At 34.5% G+C, this 24285-nt stretch overlaps 1 protein-coding gene across 1 annotated transcript in view; it reads right to left on the reverse strand.

The window, feature by feature from the left end:
- LOC109076068 (aarF domain-containing protein kinase 1-like) overlaps positions 1-24285 on the reverse strand; it is a 105720-nt gene that overhangs the window by 13513 nt on the left and 67922 nt on the right. The window contains exons 8-9 of the mRNA XM_042742038.1: positions 13302-13451; positions 11142-11339 (exon numbers count right to left, since the gene is read on the reverse strand). Coding sequence (XP_042597972.1) covers positions 11142-11339; positions 13302-13451 — 348 coding nt within the window. The remainder of the gene's footprint in view (positions 1-11141; positions 11340-13301; positions 13452-24285) is intronic.

Consider the following 24285-nt stretch of genomic DNA (forward strand, 5'->3'; position numbering starts at 1 on the left):
AAGCATTAATAAAAAGAAAAGCTATGGAAAATGTCTGGGTTATGATTTGATTTTTCTGTGACCATCCGACTGCACAGACCATAGAAGAAACATCTACTGTAAACAGAATTAAAATGTCACTCTTTACTCATCCACTGAGAATGTACACAAGCTTTTAATGCATGTTTATGAGAATTGCGGCTGTTAATAACATCAGCAGGGTTAGTAGTAGTCAAGATTTATGATTTACTGTGGACATGAAGGGAGGTTGGTAACTATTAAATTCTTTACACATCAGAAATTTATTTAACTGCTTAAATGCAAGCTCGCTGGATGGAGGACTATTTAGAACTCAGCTTTCTGACAGTAAGCCACACCAGGACAACCCAAATTTCTACAGCTGTCCACCAAATAAAAAGGCCAGAGCCACTCAGAGGACAGCTTAAGTTCTTTCTTTTAGCTGAGTGTGTGCCCCTGTCACAAAGCCTGAGGCTCAACATTAGGTACTGAAGGGTACTTCAGAAATAGAGGCCCAGACTGAAACAAGCACACTCAGGTTTTTTTGTTTGTTTGTTTTTTTTTCCCGCTCTTTCTCTAAAGCAGAAAAAAGGTGAGACTGACAGGTCTGAAGCCATGTAGGGATAAACTTTCAAAACTCATCCTTCTGTTAACTCTGAATCTGCTCATCTCTGTTGGACAGATAAAAACAGCTGACCATGGGAGACCTGGACATGCTAGCATATAGGTTTATATAGCAGACAGGTCAAACAGTCGCTCCCTCAACCATATGCCGCTGCGGGGCAGACATTATGAGACATGGGGGTGATCAGCGAGGGCAGTGCTATGAACAGCCAAACTAGCTCTCTCCTGGGATAAACACAAATGCAATTGCACAGGAGGGAGGCTTTTCGCCCTGCTACCACAATTCATTATTCACATATAGGCCCTTAAGGGCTCTACGGAAACTGAGTATTCTTAGCAGGGGGTAAGAGTCCACACTAACCAAAAAAAGCTTAAATTTACTAACTACTATTAACTATTAAACAAAACACACATATATTATTTATGTAATTTTTTAATTATACATAGGCATATGTGTGTGTGTGTGTGTGTGTGTGTGTGTGTATATATATATAATTTTAGTTGTGTGTTTGTATTTAAATATAGTATATACAAAACTAAAATGATATTTAAATTGTATATATAATTTTAATTTATATATATAATTATTTTATGAAATTACATTTTTCAATATTTATATAAACAAATTATGTATTTTTTATTTGTATGTCTTCTCTGTCTGTCTGTCTTCACCTTAAGAAAAAAAAAAATTAACTGACAATGATAAATCTTGGCTAAATATCTTTATAAACAGTATTAATATAAACTAGACATTTCTCATCTTCTTTCCATCTTAACGCTTGCAATTAAATACTTGAAAAGTAATCTACATAAACATAAATTGTCAAACAAAAACTTTTGCATTTCTTAAATTTAAATTACAATTTATTAGTAGTTTTAACAATTCTTTTGATTGACAGTTCATGCATGTATAAAGCTCATTGCCCTGACCGTCCAAATTTTTGAGCTCTATAGATTTCCTGAGCTTCAGTCACACTCTAAAACTCTCAGGAAACAGCATAGTTTCACATTTTAAGAAAATGGTGCTTTTCTCTGCTGTCAAGAACTGAAAAACACAGTCAGACAAAACAATCCATTTAAAGATGGAGGAAGAATGTCAGAAAAGACAAAGACTTTAGCACATACTAGATGAACAATGCAGGAACTTGCATTTAGGCAGTCATATCGTTTCTGAGAAGTTTAAAGGGCAAAGCTATTATGTTCAATTCCATGTTCTCAGCAACACTTGAGAGGGTCAGCTTTGTCAGATACATTTTCCATCACATAAAACTCATTGCTCATTCTACAAAATGATTGCCACACAAAGAAAAAAATAACGAAATAAAATGTCTTGGATATTTGAAAACTGATCATGTTAATTATTATTATTAAAATAAATGATTATTTAAATTATAATAAGTATATTATAATTATAATTGAAAATCAAAATATATAATAAAAATAAACTCTCTTTAGAGTTAGACAGGCAGGCAGTGTAATGCCAGGCAGACAGGTAGTGCACTTACATTCACTGCTCTAGATGCCCTCTGGGTCTTTGTTTTCACTTAGCATTCTCTGGTTCAAAGCTCAGTAGTTACTTTTCCATTTTAGCATAAACCCAATTTCAGATAACAGACCCAAAGCCAACATAAAAATTTTGATTAGGACTGAGGAGAAACCTCTGGAGACGGAGGTGTTTGCAGAGGAGGCCTCTCTTCATCAGCAGGAGGAGATCGATTCAAAGGAGATTTTTTTGTTTCACCTCACTAAGCAAAATCGTAGGTCATTCACGACTACATTCACGCAATAAGTTTCATGTTTACGTACAGACAAATGCTTCACTCATCACAAAGCATCTATATAAAAAGTCCTTCCACGCTCGTATTTTGGATGGTATTGATTGTTTTGTCTTGAAAGATCTTGATGTTTTGGTGGGGAATCATAACTGTCTTCCACTGGATCAACCCTGGCTTTAATTTTTTTTTTGTTTTTTTGTTAACTCCTTCACTCATCCCTCTTCCTATGGCTCTATTCAGCTCATATCTATGATCTACAGACAGGTTATGTCTCTAGCTCTCACTTCCTCCCAATCTTTGCCGTCTCTTCTCCCCTCCTCGCTGTCTTTCTCCTGAAATGATTTCAGCTCTCAATTCATCCACAAAGCAAGCATTTCACCAGCACAATGAATGTAAATTGCATTCATTTCAATTTCAGCACTAATGTTCTTGATGTTTGTTCCAGTTTCACGGCAAAACAAACAAAATGGAATACAGTTCCATTTGGTGGATTGCAAGATTAGGATTTAGAGCATATTTTGTAGCCAAGTCATTCTGCCATCCCTGAGAGAAACTCTAGTTCATTTGGCTGAGGTCCCAAATATGATTATGTTCTGTCTAATCAGGCATGTAATTAGATCACAACAAGTATAAAAAAAAAAAAAAAAAAAAAATGTAAAAAGAAAGACATTGAAAAATGCATGTCAGTGTTATATATGAACATGATCCCAGTATTTTTTATGTAATTGCGTCTAAAGTATAATTTCAGCATGTGGTGTCAAAGACATGGTCTAGCTGAACCTCTCTGAACCTCTATGATAAGTTAAATATTAATATATGAACCTGTGTTCAGACATAAAAAACAGAACCAGTTAAAGAAATTAATTACAATTACAACTGTGATCCTGGACCACAAAACCAGTCATAAGTTGCTGGGGTGTATTTATAGCAATAGTCAACAATACATTGTATGGGTCTAAATGATACATTTTTATTTTATGCCAAAAATCATTAGTATATTAATTAAAGATCCTGTTACATGAAGATATTTTGTACATTTCCTACCATAAATATATCAAAACTTAATTTTTGATTAGTAATATGCTTTCTTAAGAATTTTTTGGAGAACTTTAAAGGCGATTTTCCCAATAGTTTTTTTTTTTTTTTTTTTTTTGCACACTCAGATTCCAGATTTTCAAATAGTTGTATATCAGACAAATATTTTCCTATCCTAACAATGAATGGAAAAAAATTAACCGTACATGAATGGCAAGCTTATTTATTAATTTATTTAAAAAACTGATCCTAATGGTTTTGTGGACCATGGTCAGAATTAAGAATACAATTAAGAAATTAACTGCAATGAATGTAATGTTTTTAGTAGGCATTTTATTTGATTTATTATATATAAAATAAAGTCTAAGAATTTAATATTCTAAGAACAAATTTGAAATTTGTGCATATAGACAGACCAAATAATAATAATAAAATATAATAAAAATTATAAAATCTTTTACTATATAAATAGTTTACCATAGTAATATAGTATATTACTATAGTAAACTATATAGTAATATATATAATAATTTACTATATTTTATACTATATCAAATATTTTACTATATAATATTTTATGGTATATACTATATGTTACTATATTTTACTTGCCTTTTTAGTTTTGTAAATAAATTCATATTTTTCATTTTTGAAACCTAAATTCAGTCAAATCTGCCCAGATATTTGGGTTTATATAATCTAAATATTAGATCAATATTAAAAAAACACCATATACAGTGTATAAAACCACCATTAAGTCAATCTCAGAAAAAAAGGTACAAAGGTAAAACTGGAGCAGTAGTACCCTGAGGTACAAAAACTAAAATTTACATATATAAACAAGGGCTTACAGTACAGAAAGTCAAATAAAGAAAGGATAACAGGAAATTTTAGGTACAACATTCTGAAGAAAGAAAAAAAAAAACAATGTGTGTAGTTAATAGGGCTGGGGTTTCTGTGGGCAGTGGCAGTGCTGGGTAGCAGGTAATTGCTGAGGCAGACATATGAGAGGCTGATGGAGAGAAAGAGAGAGAGAAGCCTTTTATCTGTGGAGGTCTGGCAGACGAGGAGTGCGTGTTCTCTAATGAGGGGGCAGGCCCATATTGACCAGCACTCCACTTCACTTGCAACACTAATGGTGTGTGTTTATCAAAATGTTTGAGTGGTTTTGCCTTTACTGCACTTCAAATACAGAAACCTGTAGCTCCAGTTGAGTTTTTGTGCGTGTGTGTGCGTTTTCTTTTCATGTGTACTGTTGGAATGAATGTTGCTGTCGAGAGGGAAACAACAATGCTGAACAACAGAAGTGGTGGTTTTTGATATTGATCTAATATTGTGGTTATACACAAAATTCTGGACATACTTGAATGAATTTAGGTTTCTCGTGATCTTAAAAATCTTTTGATCTGTAGACTAAGGCTTAAATGCTAAAAATTAGTGTTGCTGTCAAACAGAAATGGTGCCTACGTATAAATGTATTTTACAAAATTAAAAAGCTATCTATATCAAACTAACAGTAATAGCAACAATAGTACTAATAGAATTTATTACAGAATGTTATAAAATATATATAACCAAAAATAAGAATATATATATTTAACATGCTGAGGCACACCAAATCTAATTTGTCAAAATGAACTAGAACTGAATAAAGAATTGTATTACATAAAAAATGTCACAGACAAAACACATAAACTGCATGCATGCATCAAAGCAATGAATTTGATTAACTGACAACAAGCTGGATTCTTAAGCAATAAATATTCCTAGGGTATTCATATTATTTCAGCATTTAATGACCATGTGTAAAGCTGAATGCTGATTGGCGATTTAATGCAAGTGCATCTCTATTCAGTGTTAGAATGACAGAGAGGAGCTTCTCTGATGCTACCGCTGGTTTCTGTAGAGACAACTGCATTAATATTGATAGCCCTGTACAAAGCAGGCTGGCTGTGAATAGGAAACGCACTGCACCGGACACAGAGTGTTTAGATACTGAGAGCCCTTCAGATGGTCAGGAGGGCACCTGTGATCCAGGGCAAAGCACTGTTACTTAGACACCAGCTCACACAGAATCATATGCACTTATACTTTTGAGGATTTCTCATTGACTTTCACTGTTAATTAAGTTACACCTCTACAACTTGAATAGTTGACCAAAAATGAAAAATCTGTCGATGAATTGGGACTGAAGCTTTCAGAATTCAATAAGCATGCACTGGAAGCAACACTGAAGTTTTATAAAATTTGATCATACTTTGCTTAGCTGCAGAACCTCACACCAAGCCACATTAAATCGCCAATTCTCATTAAAAAATAACTTCTGGTTGGTGCAAATTACATCTTAAAATGTTCCCCTATACATTTAATTTTCAAAAATACTGCCACAGATATAACAAGTATAAGTGTGCTCTCACAACCACAAATTATTGACTCTCTTCCTAAAAAAAATAGAAAAAGTTCTGTTCTCCTCATGCTGTAAATCAATACAATGTACAACATCTCAGAAGCAACAAATGCCCAATAAGAATTCTGAGAAAAATGACAACTGTGGCAATGCAAATATCTGAAGCAAGAAATTAATGGTCGAATGCACATGGTCGAGTAATATAACGATTCAAGACTTTATCATTTCTTTTTGTGTCTTACATGCTTAGCATTTCTAGACATTTGTGGAGTGCAGAAATGTCCACCCTGCTAAAACCGATGATGTCACCGATGAGTGCTCATAACAAAAATCCTATGCTAAAATATAAAAAAGTAATTCGGTCCCATTAGAGTTCCTTCTGTCTCACAAAAACAACCACTGCAAGAAAGCGGAGAATGCTTGTTTTTTTTCTCTCTCGCTCATAGCTCACAGCTACACCAGTAAACAACTTCAATAACTCTAAACTTAACCAGCATACTGACTTACTGTCCAGCTCTGCAGTCTAAGTGAAAGACTCTCTCAGTCAAGAATGAAAAAAGATTACTTTCACCTGTCTGGAAAATACATACTGTCCATACACACTAAAAACAAAATCTGCAAGCACACTAGAATTTTCTCTGATGTGTAAGGTCCAATTCTTGCCATTAACAAACCATAAACTATGACTTTTACCTCAATAAACTGCTAATTTGCTGCTTAATTTGCTGTAAGGTAGATGCTGAGTTTAGGTATTGGGTAGGATTAGGGATGTGGAATATGGTCATGCAGAATATGTCCTTTATAAGTACTAGTAAACTGCCAACATATTAATAATAGGCATGCTAATAAGCAACAAGTAGTGACAACTGGTCCCTATACTAAAGTGTTACCACTATTGTTTGTACTACAAGGGACCTTAGAACTATATACTACTGTATATACCACTTTAAAGAACCTTTTTAGAGAGGAACCTCTTCCTCTCTGTCTTGTTTTCTAATCTAACTGTCTAACTTAGTACTGTGTATTATGAATATTATATGGATATATATGTTTTTCTTTGTTAGAAATTACAATATACAAATAAAACAAAGCATCCGCTAAATGCATAAATGTAAATGAAAGGTTCCATGGATGATAAAGATAATTCATTAAACCATAAATGCCAATAAGGACATTTTTTAAGAGTATATTTCAATATAATCTGATCCATTATACGTGCACAAAAACAAACTATTAAAATGAATACCTGGGTACATATTTCCTCTAAACCACTGGTAATGAGTTAACAGCAAAGGTAAAATAAAACAAAAATATGGCACAAAGAAAACTTTTTAAAAAGTGCATGGCCACGGGGGCTTGGGGTCAAGCATGATTCATCCTATACAATAGATCACGGAATTCTTTAACCTCATCTACTAAATTAGAAAATTTAAGAAAAAGACTCCAAAACTGCAACAATTGACAAAGGAAGCAAATTAGCAAATGTCTATATTATATGCAAATGCATGTACATAATCGCTCAGTTTCATTCTTGATATCGATAAATGTCATTAGTCTTTTAGGTTTAACTATGTCACATAATAGAGTGAAAAGCTTTTTTTTTTAAAAAGATGCACCATTTACAAAATACAAAGACATAAGATATTACCAAAGGCCCACTCGATTTGTAAATAACCCTATGGAAGCATTGGAGATGCAGTCAGTGGATGGAAACAGAGTGTGAGGTCAGATGAGGCAAGTGTGAGGTGTGTGTTTGCATCTGCTCACTCTGACCTGTGAGGTGAGCCATGCGGACAGCTCTCCAAGACTCAATAAACCTCTACCATAAATATACAAATATACCAGTTACATTTCGTATTATTATTCATATTGAAAACAGATGTGCTGCTTAATTCTTTAATGGAAACTGTGATTTATTTATTTTTTTCAAGATTCTTTGTTGAATAGACAGTTTAAAAGAACAGCATTTAATTAAAATAGTAAATTTCAATTAATTATATAAAAATAAAAAAATCTTACTGATCCCAAACTTTTAAATGGCAGTGTACAGTATATATTTATGTTAATTTCTACATGAAATACTAAATAATGTCTACTTGACAAATGGTGGTGATTCTGCTGGAGTCTGATTTCACTATCTGAATTATCAATAAAACCATTGCACAAAGTATATTAAGAATTTGTCGTCTTCTCTTCTGGAACATAAAGCATGAAGCTCTGTTGTTGTAGTTTTTAAAGCCCATTATTCTGTGCTGGCAATACAATGTGTTCTTATCTCTCCATTCTTATGCAGATGAGACAGCCTCCCTTTCTGCAAATGCCACAGCTGTACATGTGAAATCCGCCTTTATAACTGCCTGTAATTATGGCAGACCAGACTACTTCAAAACATCCTGGTAAGTTGATGATGTTGGGGGGAGGAATAGCTGCGGCTTGGAGAATCAGACACTTTCAGAGGGGTAGAGAGAAGGGAAGAGGTACTACACCCCGCTAAAAAAGCACACCCAACACAAGTGGCCATGGACCGGGCCGTAATTATCCTCGCAAAGGCTTCTGGGTAATTAATCTACAAAGAAAAGCCACCTGCAGGAAAGTGCACTCAAATGCCGCATGCTGAGATGACTAACTAAATAGGCCTAAGTGGAACGCTCCTGAAACTGATGGGAAGACAAAAGTAAGAAAACAAGTAAGCAGCAAATCAGCTAAAAGTCAAGTTTATCTGACGGAGTCAAACGCATGTACTGTATCCTGTTTGGTTTTGTCAAATTAAACAGAGCAAAATAAATCAAGCTTCACATACATATTCATGTAAAATTTAATTCAAATGGCTTACTTATAGTTGAATATAGAACAGAATGAATTATTCATCATTAGTATAAAAACACACTGAGATTTATATATATATTTTAATATAATTAAATTAAAAGAAAAAAACTTTAAGATAAATGTAAAAATGTTAATGAATATACTTTGAATGGTTTACTTTGAGATGACTACGTATCGTACATTAGAACAGGAGGAAGTATTCAGTACTATAAAAAACACTACGCTTTTTATAATATTTTATACAATGATTTAAACTTTACATAATACATGTTAATAAATACATTTCAAATGGCTTTGTGATATTTAGTGAGCTACAGTAATTATGCTAAGAAATTATATTTTATTAATATTTAGTACTATAGAAAGAAAAAAAGTTTTAGTAACATATTACATCAACAAAAAGTATATTAAAATTAAAAGATTTAAAAAATTTTAATGTTTAAACCTTGATATGCATCGTCAACTAACAAAACCATTAAAAATGTTATTATTATTAAATTTATGTGTAAGCCTATATGAAAAACAAAATGATAATATAAAGCTTAAAAGTTTTATACTAATACTAAATACTTCCGTTCTAATATGCATACTCCTCACTAATGCTGAAAGCTTAATATTTAACTATTCATTATATTTTAGTCCTATATTAATATGATAGCTTTAATGTATGCGGTAACAAATAGTGTGTAAGTAAAGACTGCTATGATATAATATGCTTGTACGGCCCAAACTCTGTTTTACGTCCCGTAAAAGGTTATGCAATAAAAGTATAAATAAATGTCCCTGACACCCTCCAGATGGTCAAACGGCCCCCACAGAGGCCAGCTCCGGCCAGGCCTGGCCTTCAGAAACCCTCTACCACCATCACACCGACCCAACAGCACTCCTCTGGCCACGGGGCCACCAGGCCAGCCACCTGGACAGTTAGTTATGCAGTTTTAATGAGAGGACAGGTGAACCTTGTTCAGAAATGTGGTTAACAGGTGTTATTGTGGCCCTTTGCCACCACTAACAATTAAATAGCACTTCAGTTTTCACATCTCTAATGTTTTTTCTATATTGCCTGCAGAAGGAGGGGTGTCGTATGTTTTGACCACTCCCTGGTATAGACCCGTTTCTGACAGGAATGAAAACGAGGCTGTGAGGGATAGAAGTACAGTGTATTCAATGTGTTGCATTGCTGTTTAACGAAATAATGATTGTTCAGCTGACAAAAAGTCTTCCTGGGGGGAAAAAACACTTTCAGTAAACAAAAATTCCATTTAGGCTAACAGTTTTAAAAGTCAACAAGTTCTCTAAATGTAAATGTCTAGGAAGCAAACAATGAGTTGTATTGGAGTACCGACACTTTAAAGATTGAAAATATACCTTTTAACTGATATCCATTACTTTTTTATTAATATTACAAAAAAAAAGATAGATTGAATAGCTCTGATCTCAACCACAGAAAAAAAACTTTTATTGTACCTTCTGATCACACCGCAAAAAAAGTGATGTTGATCCCCATTATTTTTCCCAGTGCAAATATCTAGATACGTTTACTTGAAAAGCTTAAGATAACAACTCTTGTTTTCATTTAAACTGATCAAAATGAAGTAAGCTTATGATTAAAACAAGAACAAATAGGGAAAACCAGTTTTCATACCCCATTGACATATATTTGTTCTTGTTTCAAGCATAAACACTTAATTTTGTTCAGTTTTCAGGGCTTCATTTCACATTTGCATCTCAAGTTAATTTATCTTGATCTATGGATTTATATATTTATTTGTGATGGGAAAACAAAAGTATTGAGGAATATATTGATTTGCAATTGCTGCAACATTTAAGGCCATGAGTTTAGGAATTTAAGACTTTCTGCTCTTATTTAAGGCATTAAATTTGTGAAGGATATATATATATATATAAATATATATTTTTATATATATATATTTTTAAGACCCTGTAGAAACCCTGTTTATAAAGAATGTGCCACTGTATACAGAAAATCACAGCCTTATTTTCATCTGTGTTAAATTCAACATGGCATCTAACCTAATTTAGGTCCTTTGCTAAGTTACCACTACATCAAATAGCAACTGTTCTGGCAATTAGTATAAAAAATACACTACCAGTCCAAAGAATGGACAAACTTTTGTTTATCATGATCTTAAAAAAACATCTTAAGCTCAAACTATTACCCCAAGTGCTTCAGATTAGTTTTATAGACAAATATGTATTGTGCCTTTGTATAAATGGCTCTATGTATGTATGAATTTTTTAAAAAGGTAGCTACTTTGGTTTAGCTAAAATTTAAGCTAATGTTTTAGATCACTACATAACATTTGTGTTATTTTATATGGAAAACAGTATTAATAAGGAATAAGTACAGTAGGTGTGTCAAAACTACATATTGATAGTGTATTTTGCAGACCTGGTCAAAATACCCTCATATATGCAAAATAGACGGTATCAGTTTTGCTTATACTGTAGCTTACCTCAGACTGAGTGACAGGTGTCTGGCTGATGCCAGTGTTTACTGACGTCCAGGAGCGGGCGGTGAGGACACAAGCGAACAGAGGATAGAGATCCCCTGCACCCAGACGCCTGCTGTAACGCTCGATGCCTTTCAAGTCTCCCTTTATCAAACTCTGCCACAGTCTGCAGTAGTCCATCCTGAAGTCCTGGTTCAGCACCTTGGACAGAGACACACCTTGTTCTATATGTGTTTGTGGAATCTGAACAAATGCTTATAAGCAAAAGTGTGGCAGTACAGTCACCAAACGAAACCATAAAATTAATGAATGTTCTTAAACTGTTTTCTCTAAGCCCAAAATATATTTCTGCCTTAAATTTAGTGTATTGGTTGAGCTAAAATTACTGGATCGAACTAGTCGGGATGTTCAAACAAACAGCAATATTCTGATAACCCTACAGAATCACGTTTACACTCTTTAAGAAGGCTTTATTGACATTTATTTAATCAAAAATAAAGTAAAAATTTTAATATTTTGAAATATTATTATAATTAAAAATTGCTGTTTTCTATTTTAATATTTTCAGCTTTTTTTCATTTGGGCCTGAGCACCAATGGTGTGAAATCACCAATTGGAAATGCTCCGTTTCTTCTTCCTCTCCAAAGTGAATCGCATTTTTGACGGCCTTAACATGCTCCAAGACTCATGAAACTTCGCACATGCGTCAGAACTGGCAAAAAGTTACATCTGATATGGGTTTCAGAAGTGGGTGTGGCAAAAATGGCTCGATAGCGCCACCTGTAAAATTTCGACAGAGTGCGCCTCAAGCTATGTTTTACATACTTGTACGAAAATTGTTACACACATGTAACACACCATTACCTACAAAAAAGTATCTTGGTACGAAATCCGAAACCCAACAGGAAGTACCTAATTTTGAATTTCCTGTACAATTTTTGTGCAGTTTTTGCCATTTGCAGGTCTCATACTTTGAGACCTGCAAATGGCAAAATGCATGCTATTGATACAATGAAACAGGAAGTTGCTATAACTCAGGTATGCAGTGTCCAATCTGCCTCAAACTTCACATGTTTGATTAGAGTCCTGGCCTGAAGACATCTACATGATCATATTCGGTTATAGTCATAGCACCACCTACTGCTAACAGGAAGTGACTTGTTTCACACTAACTTGTTTAACTCTGACTTATTCTTCCAATGTTTTTTCTTTTGATAAATTTACTTTTGATAAGAGTTCTAGATGGAAGAATTCTGTTTTAATAATTTCAGTTATAGTTGTAGGCAGGAAGTTTGGCACATATACTGTAAACGACTTTTACATATTCCTCCTATATTTTCCACTTTAACATTATAAGTCATTACTGTCAGTTTTGATCAATTTAATGCATCCTTGCTGAATAAAAGTATTAATTTCTTACTAAAAAATCTTATTGACCACAACATTTTGAATGGTAATGTACTTATGAATGGTCACCAAACGTCACCATAAACTAATAATCGAAATATAGAGAGCTATCAAGAGTCTTAGACGGCTGAGTAAATGGAAGCTTGTGTTTCATGATGTTGTTAGTATTATAGAAAGACAGATGAGATTACTTGATAGTTGCTAATGTGAAATCTTGTGGGCCTCATTAACTGCTTCGGGTTAAATTAAAGGCCAGCAAATCCCTCATTGAGACAAACAGAATTCACTGGAATACCACTAGGACTAAACCATTTTGCCACTTCAAATAAATTAACACAGACACAACCCATGGCTTTCAGTAAACTTAACTTGACATGCCATGAATTAGCATTTTGGACCAAGAAAGTAACCAAATGTTATTGCTAGAACGGCGTTATCATATTTATCACCACATTATCTCCATGGATTTATTTAGAGCCGCCACATCTTCTGGGAATACAGAAGTTCAGTGAACTGCAGGAGAGCATATATCGGTGTGTTTGCATATCTACTTGTAATAAGAGATAGGTGGAAATGTGCACTTCTTAAAACACACTAGCTTCAGGGCCACTTAAATGAAATGCTTTTAGTCTGCTGCGGCACAAACAGGCCTGAGTGCACAGCTGACCTGGGAACCCAGCGGGTGAATAATGTGGTGTAATATGTGATGAATTTGCTTCTATGTCGAGTCTGTGGCAGCCTCGGCCGATGTCTTACCTGATACAGGCCATGATCGAGTAACACAATTTCCGTCTTATTGCTTTCAGGACACTTTCGCACCAACACGTTGCCAGGGTGAGGATCGCAGTGCACGAATCCGTTGACGAATATCATCTCACTGTATATCTTCCCTAGATTCCTGGAGATCTGAGGAAAAGGAAGGAGAAAGGAGAGGAAAGTAAAGAAATAGAGATATAAAAAACAGGTTAGATACTAGATACAGATACAGGTTAGAGAACATAGATACTCATGCTGTATAGCAGCTTTATGTGACAATTGGTCTTAAAAGCAAAGATTTATTTAAATACTTTTTTGTTTTGTTTCATCTTATAATGCACAATATATATATAAAAAAATTATAATTCAAATGGCACACTTATATTTGACTATGCATATTACATTAGAACAGGAGGAAGTATTAAATATTAGTATAAAAATGCACACTAAGCTTTACATAATGTTTATATACTGTATATAATGATTTAAACATCATTTAAATGTAAAAATGTTAATAAATACAATTTGAATAGCTTAGTGTTACTTAGTAAGCTATTTATACTAAGTACAAATACTACAAACAAATATATTTTTAAATAATATATATATATATAGTATATAGTATATATATATATATATACACACACACACACATATATATATATGTATATATATATATATATATATATATATTATTTTAAAATATATTTGTTTGTAGTATTTGTACTTTATTCTAAGTAATATAAATGGTTTAATATATTACAAACAAAAGCACTTTAAGTACATAAAAATAAGCACTGCTATATAATGCTTACATCTTCATGTAAAATGAAAAATGTTTGTAAATTTTTTTTTTTTAATAATAGGCCAGGAATAGCTTTAATTTCATCTGATTTATAAGACTACTAAAAAAGTGGAGTACATAACACTCATTAAAAGAAGCAATCCAAGTAAATGACCTAGAAGCATTAAAAAAAAAGACTTGCAACCTTTCAAAATAAAAGCCATAAACAATATTAAGAAATGGCAGAAATACAACATATAGCATAAATGGTACATGTCCACTTCTATGCAGGCAAATAGAAGCCCATTTAAGATTACATAAAACGTTTTCCCGAAGATGCCGTGGCCCCAACAGATGAGAAAGTATTTATTATAAAACAACCCCCGGTGCAATTATTCCACCCACTCTCGTTCTTTGAAGATAAGTTGCGATAAGCATCTCCCCTCAGCTGTGTTATAATGCAGAGGGCCAATGTGAAATAGGATGAGGAAATGTCAGTCTGAAGCAAAGAGAATAAATCAAGCATCTATTCATACTCTCCTGGCTGGTGTCCACTTACAGTTTACCCCAATAATTGGAATTAATTAATTGTTTAGCTTAATTTCGTTTTTCATTTATTTTCATACAGTAATTACAGGACAGCACACATTTCTTTGCTGCCTTGCAGGAACTGGTATTTTCTTCTGGAAATGCAAATGTAGCTATTTTTGAAATTTATGCGAGAAAAAAAAATTCATTGGAATGTGGTGACGCATAGGGCATTTTTTTTGTCGTGAGTTGATGTATATTCTTTGGCACGATACATACTGATCGAGCCCAGACAAACATGCACATATAGGCTGCACACACATGGCTGGGAGTTTATGAAGCCTTTGTAAATGGTTGTGATTCATCGTAATTTGCTTTTCACGATTGTGTAGCTCGCAGAAGCGGTGATTTAAATCCATTATGTCATCCAAAATGTAAAACAATGACAGTGTGGTGTGACTCAGACACCAGAGCTGCTGCTCTGAGCTGTATGAATGACCAAACACCAAGAGGCTCTTATGAGAACAGACAGTCGTAGTCAACACTGGTGGCATATTAAAACAAAGATTGCAGATCATTAGTTAATTAAAAAGTTGCAAAAATAAAAACATTTAATTTTTTTGTAATATAAAACTGTTTATTCTTAAAGGGATAGCTCACCCAAAAATTAAATTGTCATCATTTGCTCACCCTTCACTTGTTATAAAACTGTATGAGTTTCTTTCTCCTATTAAACACAGTGAAGGACATTTTGAAGAATGCTGGTAACCAAACAGTTGATGGTAGCCATTGACTTCCATCATATTTTTTCCAAACTATGGAAGACTCAAGTCAATGGCTACCGTCAAATGTTGATGGTAGCCACAGGTTTGGAACAACTTTAGATTGAGTAAATGACAGAATTTTATTTTTTTGTTAAACTATCCCTTGGTAAACTTCACCAAACTTCTAAATCAACAGATTAACCCCTGTAATTTGTGTAAAAGAAAACAAAAAACATATCAATATTCACTAAAGTGCGTAAAGAATGCAGAAAGGTCAGACAGTCAGACCCCTAAGTAACCCAAAGCTCACAATAATAATCACTATACTAAAAGCAATGCATCCTGGGATGGCAGAGGACCCCTAAAGGCCTGATTGGGCATGCATAGAGAGCGAGAGGAGTTTTAGTATGCTAATAAACACTTTAGGATGCAGCGGATGAAAAGCTCATCAACAGTGCCCTTGGAGGGAAGACGCAGACGAATATCCCCAAGGCAGGGCGCGTTGCGAAGGGTATGCAAAAGGCAGATTAAAAGGAGTTGTGTGGACCAAAGTGAACTTGATGCAAGAAAAGAGAAAGTGGCTATTTAAAGGTGAAGTGAGTAGTTTTACAGGTCACTGCTTGGTGGCCTTATCTGATCGTAAACACACAATAGGAAAAATGTGTAATCTTTCATATTGTTCCTACAAACAAACAAAAAGGTAACAACTCATTAAAAATGCAGCTCTCATGTTCAGCCCGTGCAAAAAACTACAAACCTGCCAGTTTATGCCATTTGTCACTACATATTGCCTACACTTTGCTGCAGTCAGTAGAACCAATTACTGTTTAAAGGTGTTCAAACTTATACATTCATATAATACAAAATTTTCAAATCTCAAAAAGGTCAAAAGTCTCTCATGCTCACCAAGGCCTTACTTCTTTACTTCTTCTTTACTTTCTACAAAAACAAAAAACAAAAAAAAAACAGTAATATTGTGAAATATTACAATTTAAAATATCAGTTTTCTATTTTAATATATTTTAAAATGTAATTTATTCCTGTAATGGCAAAGGTGAATTTTCACCAGCCATTTCTCCAACCTTCACTGTCAACCTTCTTGAACCTACATGAAATTATTCTAATATGCGTATACTTTTTTAAAATATGTGAAATTATGTAAAGGTTAAAAAATAACCTTTTGCCTTTACAATCACCACTGTCATAATTTCACTTTAAAAACAGTGCAAACATATAATCAATATCTCACTGAAAGAAAAAAAAAAAAGACAAAATGATCAATTTCATCCATTGAGGAAATAGCCAGAAAATCAGGAACCGTATAAGGTCACCGGGCTCTGTTAACCCCAAATGTTGGAGGGAGGCCATTGCTACAACAAATATTTGCCATTGATTAAAGAACGCGTCAATGAAGTGCAAAATTAGCTTGCAGCATTGCAAATAAAGGTCCTGTCTATCCTCCAATTCCTTTTCTCTCCATGCCTCTCTGCCAACTTTCCAGGATCCCTCTCCGCTGTCTTCTTCCGCTGGGGTAGGAGTGAGTGCATGCAGAGAATAAATCATATTTTCTGTCCCATTTCACCAAACTGATAAGTCCGTTTCCCTGGCAGCATCAGAGCGCCATCCGCGGGGAGACGACGAGGGGCCAGGCTGCTCTGACAACTTTACCAGCACTGCATACCAAAGAAGCTGAGGGAAAAAAGGGAGGCATTCCTGCCAGCGACCAACACGTACACACACCAAATGAATGGGTGTCTGACGTGTGTTTGAAGTTTCAGCAGAAGTGGGGCTGGCGCACCGATCACACGAACATGTGGGCACCTAGTCAGAATGACTCAGCACAGGATTCCTTTAATGCTGGAGTCAGTGGTTTAGAAGGATGCCGTCTTCACACGTCTGCTGCATGCTATGTTGCAAAGGGCGGTTCAGCCGGCACAGAAATCAGGGATGGGACAGCTTCTTTCAACAGCATGCTAAAAATAGCTAGCGGTTGGAAACGTGAGACGACTTCCACCTTCCTTTTGAACTCATCTGAGGATGTGGTTTGTGTCACAGGACACAAAGAAATCACCTGCCAGAGAAGCTCTCTTTGGGGATAGAAAGATGCAGACAACAGAGAAAGGTGCCTTTGTGCGCATACCTGCGCACATGTTATTACCTGCGAGGACGCCTGAGCGGATGATGTCTACCTGAGCATTACCTGAACACAGCTTGCCTGTCGCGTCGCACTAGATTGAATTTTTTTCAGAAGGGACGATGCAATTACTCCTACTGGGGCTCTTGACACCGAATAAAAACGCTCCATATGGACCTCTTCTGCCGGCCGAGTGAATATCATGTCATTGTGTCACTGCAGAACGATGAGAGCGATAGAAAAACACCTGAAAGACTTTCTCACTTTCAGTATCTGGAAAAAAGAAGTGTTACAGACGATTGAAACGAAAGCTGGTTTTTGCCTGACACTCTTAAAAATAAAGGTTTCTTACTGGCAGGATGTTTCCATGATGAACTTTCTACATCTGTGGAACCTTTCCATTGCACAAAAGATTCTTTTTAATGGAAAAAGGTTCCTCAGATGGTTCTTTTAAGAACTTTTAATGGACAATTGTTCTGCTGCATTGATATGAAAACCCCTTTTTATATCTTTTATATTTCTGAATGAAACCAGAAAGATGAGTACAAATGTAGGACAGGATTTCATTTTATCTTTCAGGACTATTATAGTTTTTATCATTTTAATATTACTTTGAATCAGTTTTTATTTTTTATATTTTCCAATTTTTAACTCCCAATTTAATGTTGTTGTTTGTTCAGGAGTTTACACACACATACATATATAATTTTTAATTTTATTTTTTTTTTTTTTTTTTTATTGGTATTATAAAGTAATTATACAGGCAAAACGTCATGGCTAAATTTGTACTTTTTCATCCAAAATTAGACCTGGAACATGCATTAAGACAATAAAGAGGGTCAATTTTGATTTCAAGTTGACACTCAAAACAGGAAGAGGAAATCATAATGACATGAAGCTCAGATCGTAGTTGGTCTAAAATGGGTAGGGTATTAAAAACTGGAATGACTATCCCCAAATGACTCTTTTCTGGATGACCAACCAACTATTCACCCTTGTCCTAAGTCCAACCAAAAACCCCAAACACATCCGTATCACTCACATTCTCCATCCTGGGCAACTGAGCTGATTACATCTGCTTATTTATGGAGACAATATAAAGCGAATGTCACTGGATTTAACTCTAAAAAAAAAGCTGATTTATTTAAACATTCCCATTGTAATCTTGGCCCTGTGCTGATCAATACAGAGCAAGACAAAGAGAAAGGCTTTTAACAGAGCACAGCACTAAATCTAATGAGCCGCTCTCCGCGGCTGGCACATGTGCGGCTGAATTGGCAGATCTGTGAGGGAGATAAGAAGGTCCGGCCCTCTGGCATCATCATTCTCTCTCTTTCACAACCCTGCAACACAACATACACAAATGTCTATGACAAAAGCTTTTAATACCGACAGCTCTAACTGGCTTCTCCGTAACTTATGTATTCTTCAACCTCCAGTCTCCACAAGATGCTGAGAACAGAAGCTCAAATATAACGTGCACTAACATCTAGGGATGCAATAAATATTAATATGTTGTCTGATACAGTCGATAATTATTCTGTTTATTAAAATATGTAAGTAATCATAATTACACAAAAATATAAAAATAAAACACAAAATGGATATTAATTTTGAGATTTGCTATAGAATACTTTCAACTATTTATTAAATAGCTAAAAAATAATTTAATAAATTTATAGATTTTTAATTATAAAGATAAGAAATTGATTTTTATTAAACTTAACATAAACAATAATTATTTTTTATGGTATGGATACATTATACCATAAAAAATGTGATTCTGATTCTATATTAAATAAACAAAACTAAAATGGAAACAAATTAAAACCATTAAATATTAAACAAAACATTTTCTTTATTTGAAATAAAATACATGTATATAATATAACTGGATTTTATTTTTTATTTTATTTTCTAGTTGCCAATGCAGCATTTCCCAATTAATTAACTAAAACTGAAATAAAAACCATTATTAGTCATGCATTTTTTGGTTTCAAATGGCCCATTTAAAAACAATTATATTTCAGCACTTTCTTTTTGCAGCTAAAATTTCATATTTTCTGAAGAAGGTATTGTGAGAGGTTGCTAGGTAGTTGTTTACTGGTACATAAAAGGCAATAACAACCAAAAAAAAAACCAAAAAAAAAAAAACAAATGGTCCCAAGTAAAGGCTTGGGACACACTAAAATTTAATAATTGAGTTTTTTGAAGAAGTTAAGCAAACACCACTAATAATCCCACAACATGGCAATAATAAATGCCGTACATTTGTAGTCCTCTACGTAGGCATCATTTATGGTGTCTGGTCTGGGCTGATTGTGTGACTACGGCAGCTGAGTGTAGTTCCAGGGCTCAGTTAAAGGCCCGGGCTGAGCGTCAGGTACTGAAAGGAGTGTTTGTTTCAATCTGCAAGCATGTCATCCACTCTAAGACAAGCTGTCTTCTTTAATATCTCACCTCCGCCGCGCTTGTCAGTCGGGATTTCCTGTTAGGACGCCTCTGTTTGACCTAAATACTGACAACTGCGACGCACACATAAACGGAGCCAGAGAACGGCTCGTTCCGGCACCTTGACAACGCCTTCTGCAAAAAAAAGGAAAAAAGGCCTGCGTTCATAATATCAATTATACACTGTATCATTATCCACAAGTCCCTTTCAGCGGGAGGATAAGCCAGCGCAGGCTTTTTGTACTGTCAGCGCCGAGCACTGTCGGCATGTAGAAACACGACTCACAGTCACCTTAAAGAAGACGAGCGGTCTGACAGGCAGCGTGCGGCAGAGCTGGAAAAAAAGTCTTCCATTACAAGCCGCTAATGCATAACAACACAGAGCATTACTGAGAGGACATTTACAGTCCTACATCACATTAATCAGTGACCAGTGGGAGAAAGAGCCACCAGCACTGCAAACAATTGATCTCAAAGGGATGCCGTCTTTCAATTATGGTAATTAATTACGTCTTTTCTATTTGTTATCTGGTGGGTTGGACAGGGGCGACAGTGAAGAGAGAGCTCAAGTGTGTTGCAGCAGGAGACGACCGCTGGAGCACTATTCTTCACTGTCACACTTCAGTGTTACAGTTATCCTGTTTGATTGGACAACATCAAGCACACACTGAAAGATGGTGGAGAAACTTCACAGGCTTTTTTTGTGAGGCTGTTGGTAAATAAGTGGTTAAAGGGATAGTTCACCCAAAAATGAAAATTCTGTCATCATTTACTCACCCTCGCATTTTTCCAAACCTATAATAATTTGTTTCTTCTGTTGAACACAAAAGAAGATGTTTTGAAGAATGTTGGTAACCAGATAGTTGCTGGTAGCCAATGGTTTCCAAAGTTTTTTTTTTCATACTATGGAAGTCAATGGCTACCTGCAAATATCTGGTTTAGGGCTGCCACTAATGATTATTTCGATAATCAAGAAATTGGTCAATAATTCTGACGATTAATCGAGGAATCGGATAATTATAATTAACTCGGTAAAGGCTCTGGTGCGTATTTGTGTTTGCGCTCTGGAAAGTGTCAAACGTTTGTATTTACAATGCGTTTTTGTTGCATTGAGCAATCTAGCCAATCACAGAAATTTCTTGATTTCTTGAACACCTCTGATTGGCCATTCCGTTCAAGTTAGTCTGAATTCACTCAGCTCTAAAAAACGGATTTTTTTCTGCACGCTTATGATTCCTCTCATTGTAACAAAGTGAAAACATGATGTAAGAGATTCATTATGCAGTTTAGAGAGCTTCATCAATGGTAGAGCATTGCGTTAGCAGCGCAAAAGGTCGTGGGTTCAATTCCCAGGGAACGCACATACTGGTAAAAATATGTATAGCCTGAATGTACTGTAAGTAGCTTTGGATAAAAGTGTCTGCTAAATGCATAAATGTAAACATAAACATTGGGAGATAAAGTGAAGTAAGTGACAGCTTTTTAGTGATTATATGGAAGTGCTATATTTGCTCGCTTTCTAGGCTACATATAATCCATTCAGAATTTGAATAAGTTTTGATTTTCATGCTGCTAACAGGACCAACGGCCACATACCCTGTACATGCAGCAAAATTTTAGAAGTGACATATATCCCACATCCGGCCCTCTTTTAAATGTTGGGATTGCAGTGATTGACATACTGTAGTGATTAGCAATCGGCCAAAGAAAAATATAATTTGTTAAAATCGGTCTGTATTATACGATGTAAATGAAGACTAATAGATTAATTGAAAAATATTAGAATTTTTATATCAAAATATTTTGAAATGCGGTTGAAATTATTTGTAAAAGTAATGACTTGTACTATTTACTAAAGTGCAGGGCAAAAAAATTATTAGCTAGTCATCTATCTATCTGGGCTACCAACTCTCACTCATTTAGCGTGAGACTCAGGCAGTTGACACTGTTCTCACGCTCTGACAGGGCTGCCAACTTTAATTTTCTCACACAGTCAAAAGCAACCTCAGTTAAAACTGTAATAATAGGTTATTGGCAAAACATATTTGGTAAAGGCTCCAGTGTGTATTTCTGTGCACTCTGGAAAGTGTCAATTTACAACATGTTTTTGTAGAATTGTGTTTTGTGGAGGATCAAGTGCATGTTTGTTTTTTTATTGTATTTCTCTGATTGGGCATTCTGTTCAAGTTACTCCGAATTCACTCACCTATAAATGCCGGTGAAGTGAGTGAACTAAAGTGAATGACGGCTTTTTAGTGATTATATGGATGCCCTTTTTGCTAGGTTTCTAGGCTACACATAATCCTAGGCTATGGAATTTAAATAAAAGTTTTGATTTTCGTGCCACTAACAGGACCAATGGCCACATACCCTGACATGCAGCAAAGTTCCAGGACATAGGTTTACATGTTCAACCAAAACCTCCACCCATCCTGCCATGGAAATCCTCACTCCAAGGTGAACTCAAAAGTTGGCAGGCCTGTGATAACAGTTTATGCAGAGCAGCATTTACTGTGAACAGAGCCACTCTGAGATGCACATAACTTACACGCGTGCAACTAATGAAAGCGCATATATTAAACATATATTTTATATATATATATATATATATATATATATATATATATATATATATATATATATATATATATATATATATATATATATATGTACATATATATGTACATATATATATATATATATATATATATATATATATATATATGTACTATATATATATATATATATATATATATATATATATATATGTACATATATATATATATATAATATATATATATATATATATATATATATATATATATATATATATATATATATATATATATAGCATATATTTATTTAATTGAATTGTAGGGTTTGTGAATTCACAATAGCATTATGCTTTATTATGATATTTAAATGGATTTAATAAATCATGCAGCCTCAGAAAACAGTCTAATAAAGCGTTTCATGGATTCTCGTCAGTGGAATGCGCCACTTCCTGTATTTTGCTGGTACTGGTACACAGGCAAATGTGGTTTCTGGTTTTCTTCATTATTTAATATTTTGTGTTTTGTGCTAAGTTTTTTTTTTTTTTACTTAAAGCCTTCTCAAAGTCAGTCAAGAGTTTGCCCTCAACATCAGACAAATATGAAAACTGTTTATATACAGTGGCCTCCACCTGTATGTCCATACATATCTCTCTGTATAAAACCCACTGCATCACTTCACAGAGCACAAAACAAGGGCAATGAAGCACAAACTGATCCAACAGTAAGCCTAAAACACTTCTGAGGAGACAAAAAACAAACATGAAGTGGTTCCAAACAGTCAAAGATTTGGTTTGATTCAGAAGATGCGGATTACAGTCTTTCGCACCTTATTATTGCAGTAATGACTCTTTGAGACAAACCGAATCATTTTAGCGTGCCTCACAACAGCATCTCTCAAAGGGGACTCAACTTCCTGAGGAATATAATTGAGTTTGGGGCTTTTAATAGGCGCTGGAAATGAAAGAGCAACACTTGACAAGCGGCTTCACTCCAGCACTGGCTCTGCTCTGTGTGACAGCTGCGCGTCTTCACCTCCTCATTACATACTTCATAATAATCACATAAATAATATCAACACATGCACACACTCTGCCAGACTCAGCCAGATCATAGAGAAAAGCACACTTGTGTGAATGTAGTTTATATGACTCAGCGAAACACACCTCTTAGCAAAGTTTGCTTTTTTTAAAGTTTTTACCAAGTTTTACCAAGTTTTTACCAAGTTAGATTATCACTGTTTACACCACCACAAATTGATTGTTTTTTAATTTTTATGCACCAATGTACACTAGTCTGGACGCATTTGATTTGTCTTAAAAATACTTTTTAATCAGCAAAGACACATTACACTGATCAAAAGAGATTACTTTTTTTGTCAAATAAATGCTATTTTTTTAACTTTCTATTCATCAAAAAAAAAAAGAAAAAAAAAATAGAAATCCAGAAAAATAATATAACAGTTTCCACAAAAATATTAAGCAGCACAACCAATTTTTTAAAATTGATAATGTTTCTTAAACACCAAAACATATTACAATGATTTCTAAAGGATAATGTGACATTGAAGACTGTAGTACTGGCTGCTAAAAATTCCGTTTTATCATCACAGGAATAAATTATATTCTGAAACATATTAAAATTGAAAATAATTATTTTAAATTGTAATAATATTTCACAATATTAAAGTTTTTACTGTTTTTGATCAAATAAATGCAGCCTTGATTCGCATATGAGACTTTTAAAAACATTAAAAAAATATGGCCGACCC

Source organism: Cyprinus carpio, chromosome B17 (assembly GCF_018340385.1).
Source record: "Cyprinus carpio isolate SPL01 chromosome B17, ASM1834038v1, whole genome shotgun sequence".
In the NCBI taxonomy this organism is placed as follows: domain Eukaryota; kingdom Metazoa; phylum Chordata; class Actinopteri; order Cypriniformes; family Cyprinidae; genus Cyprinus; species Cyprinus carpio.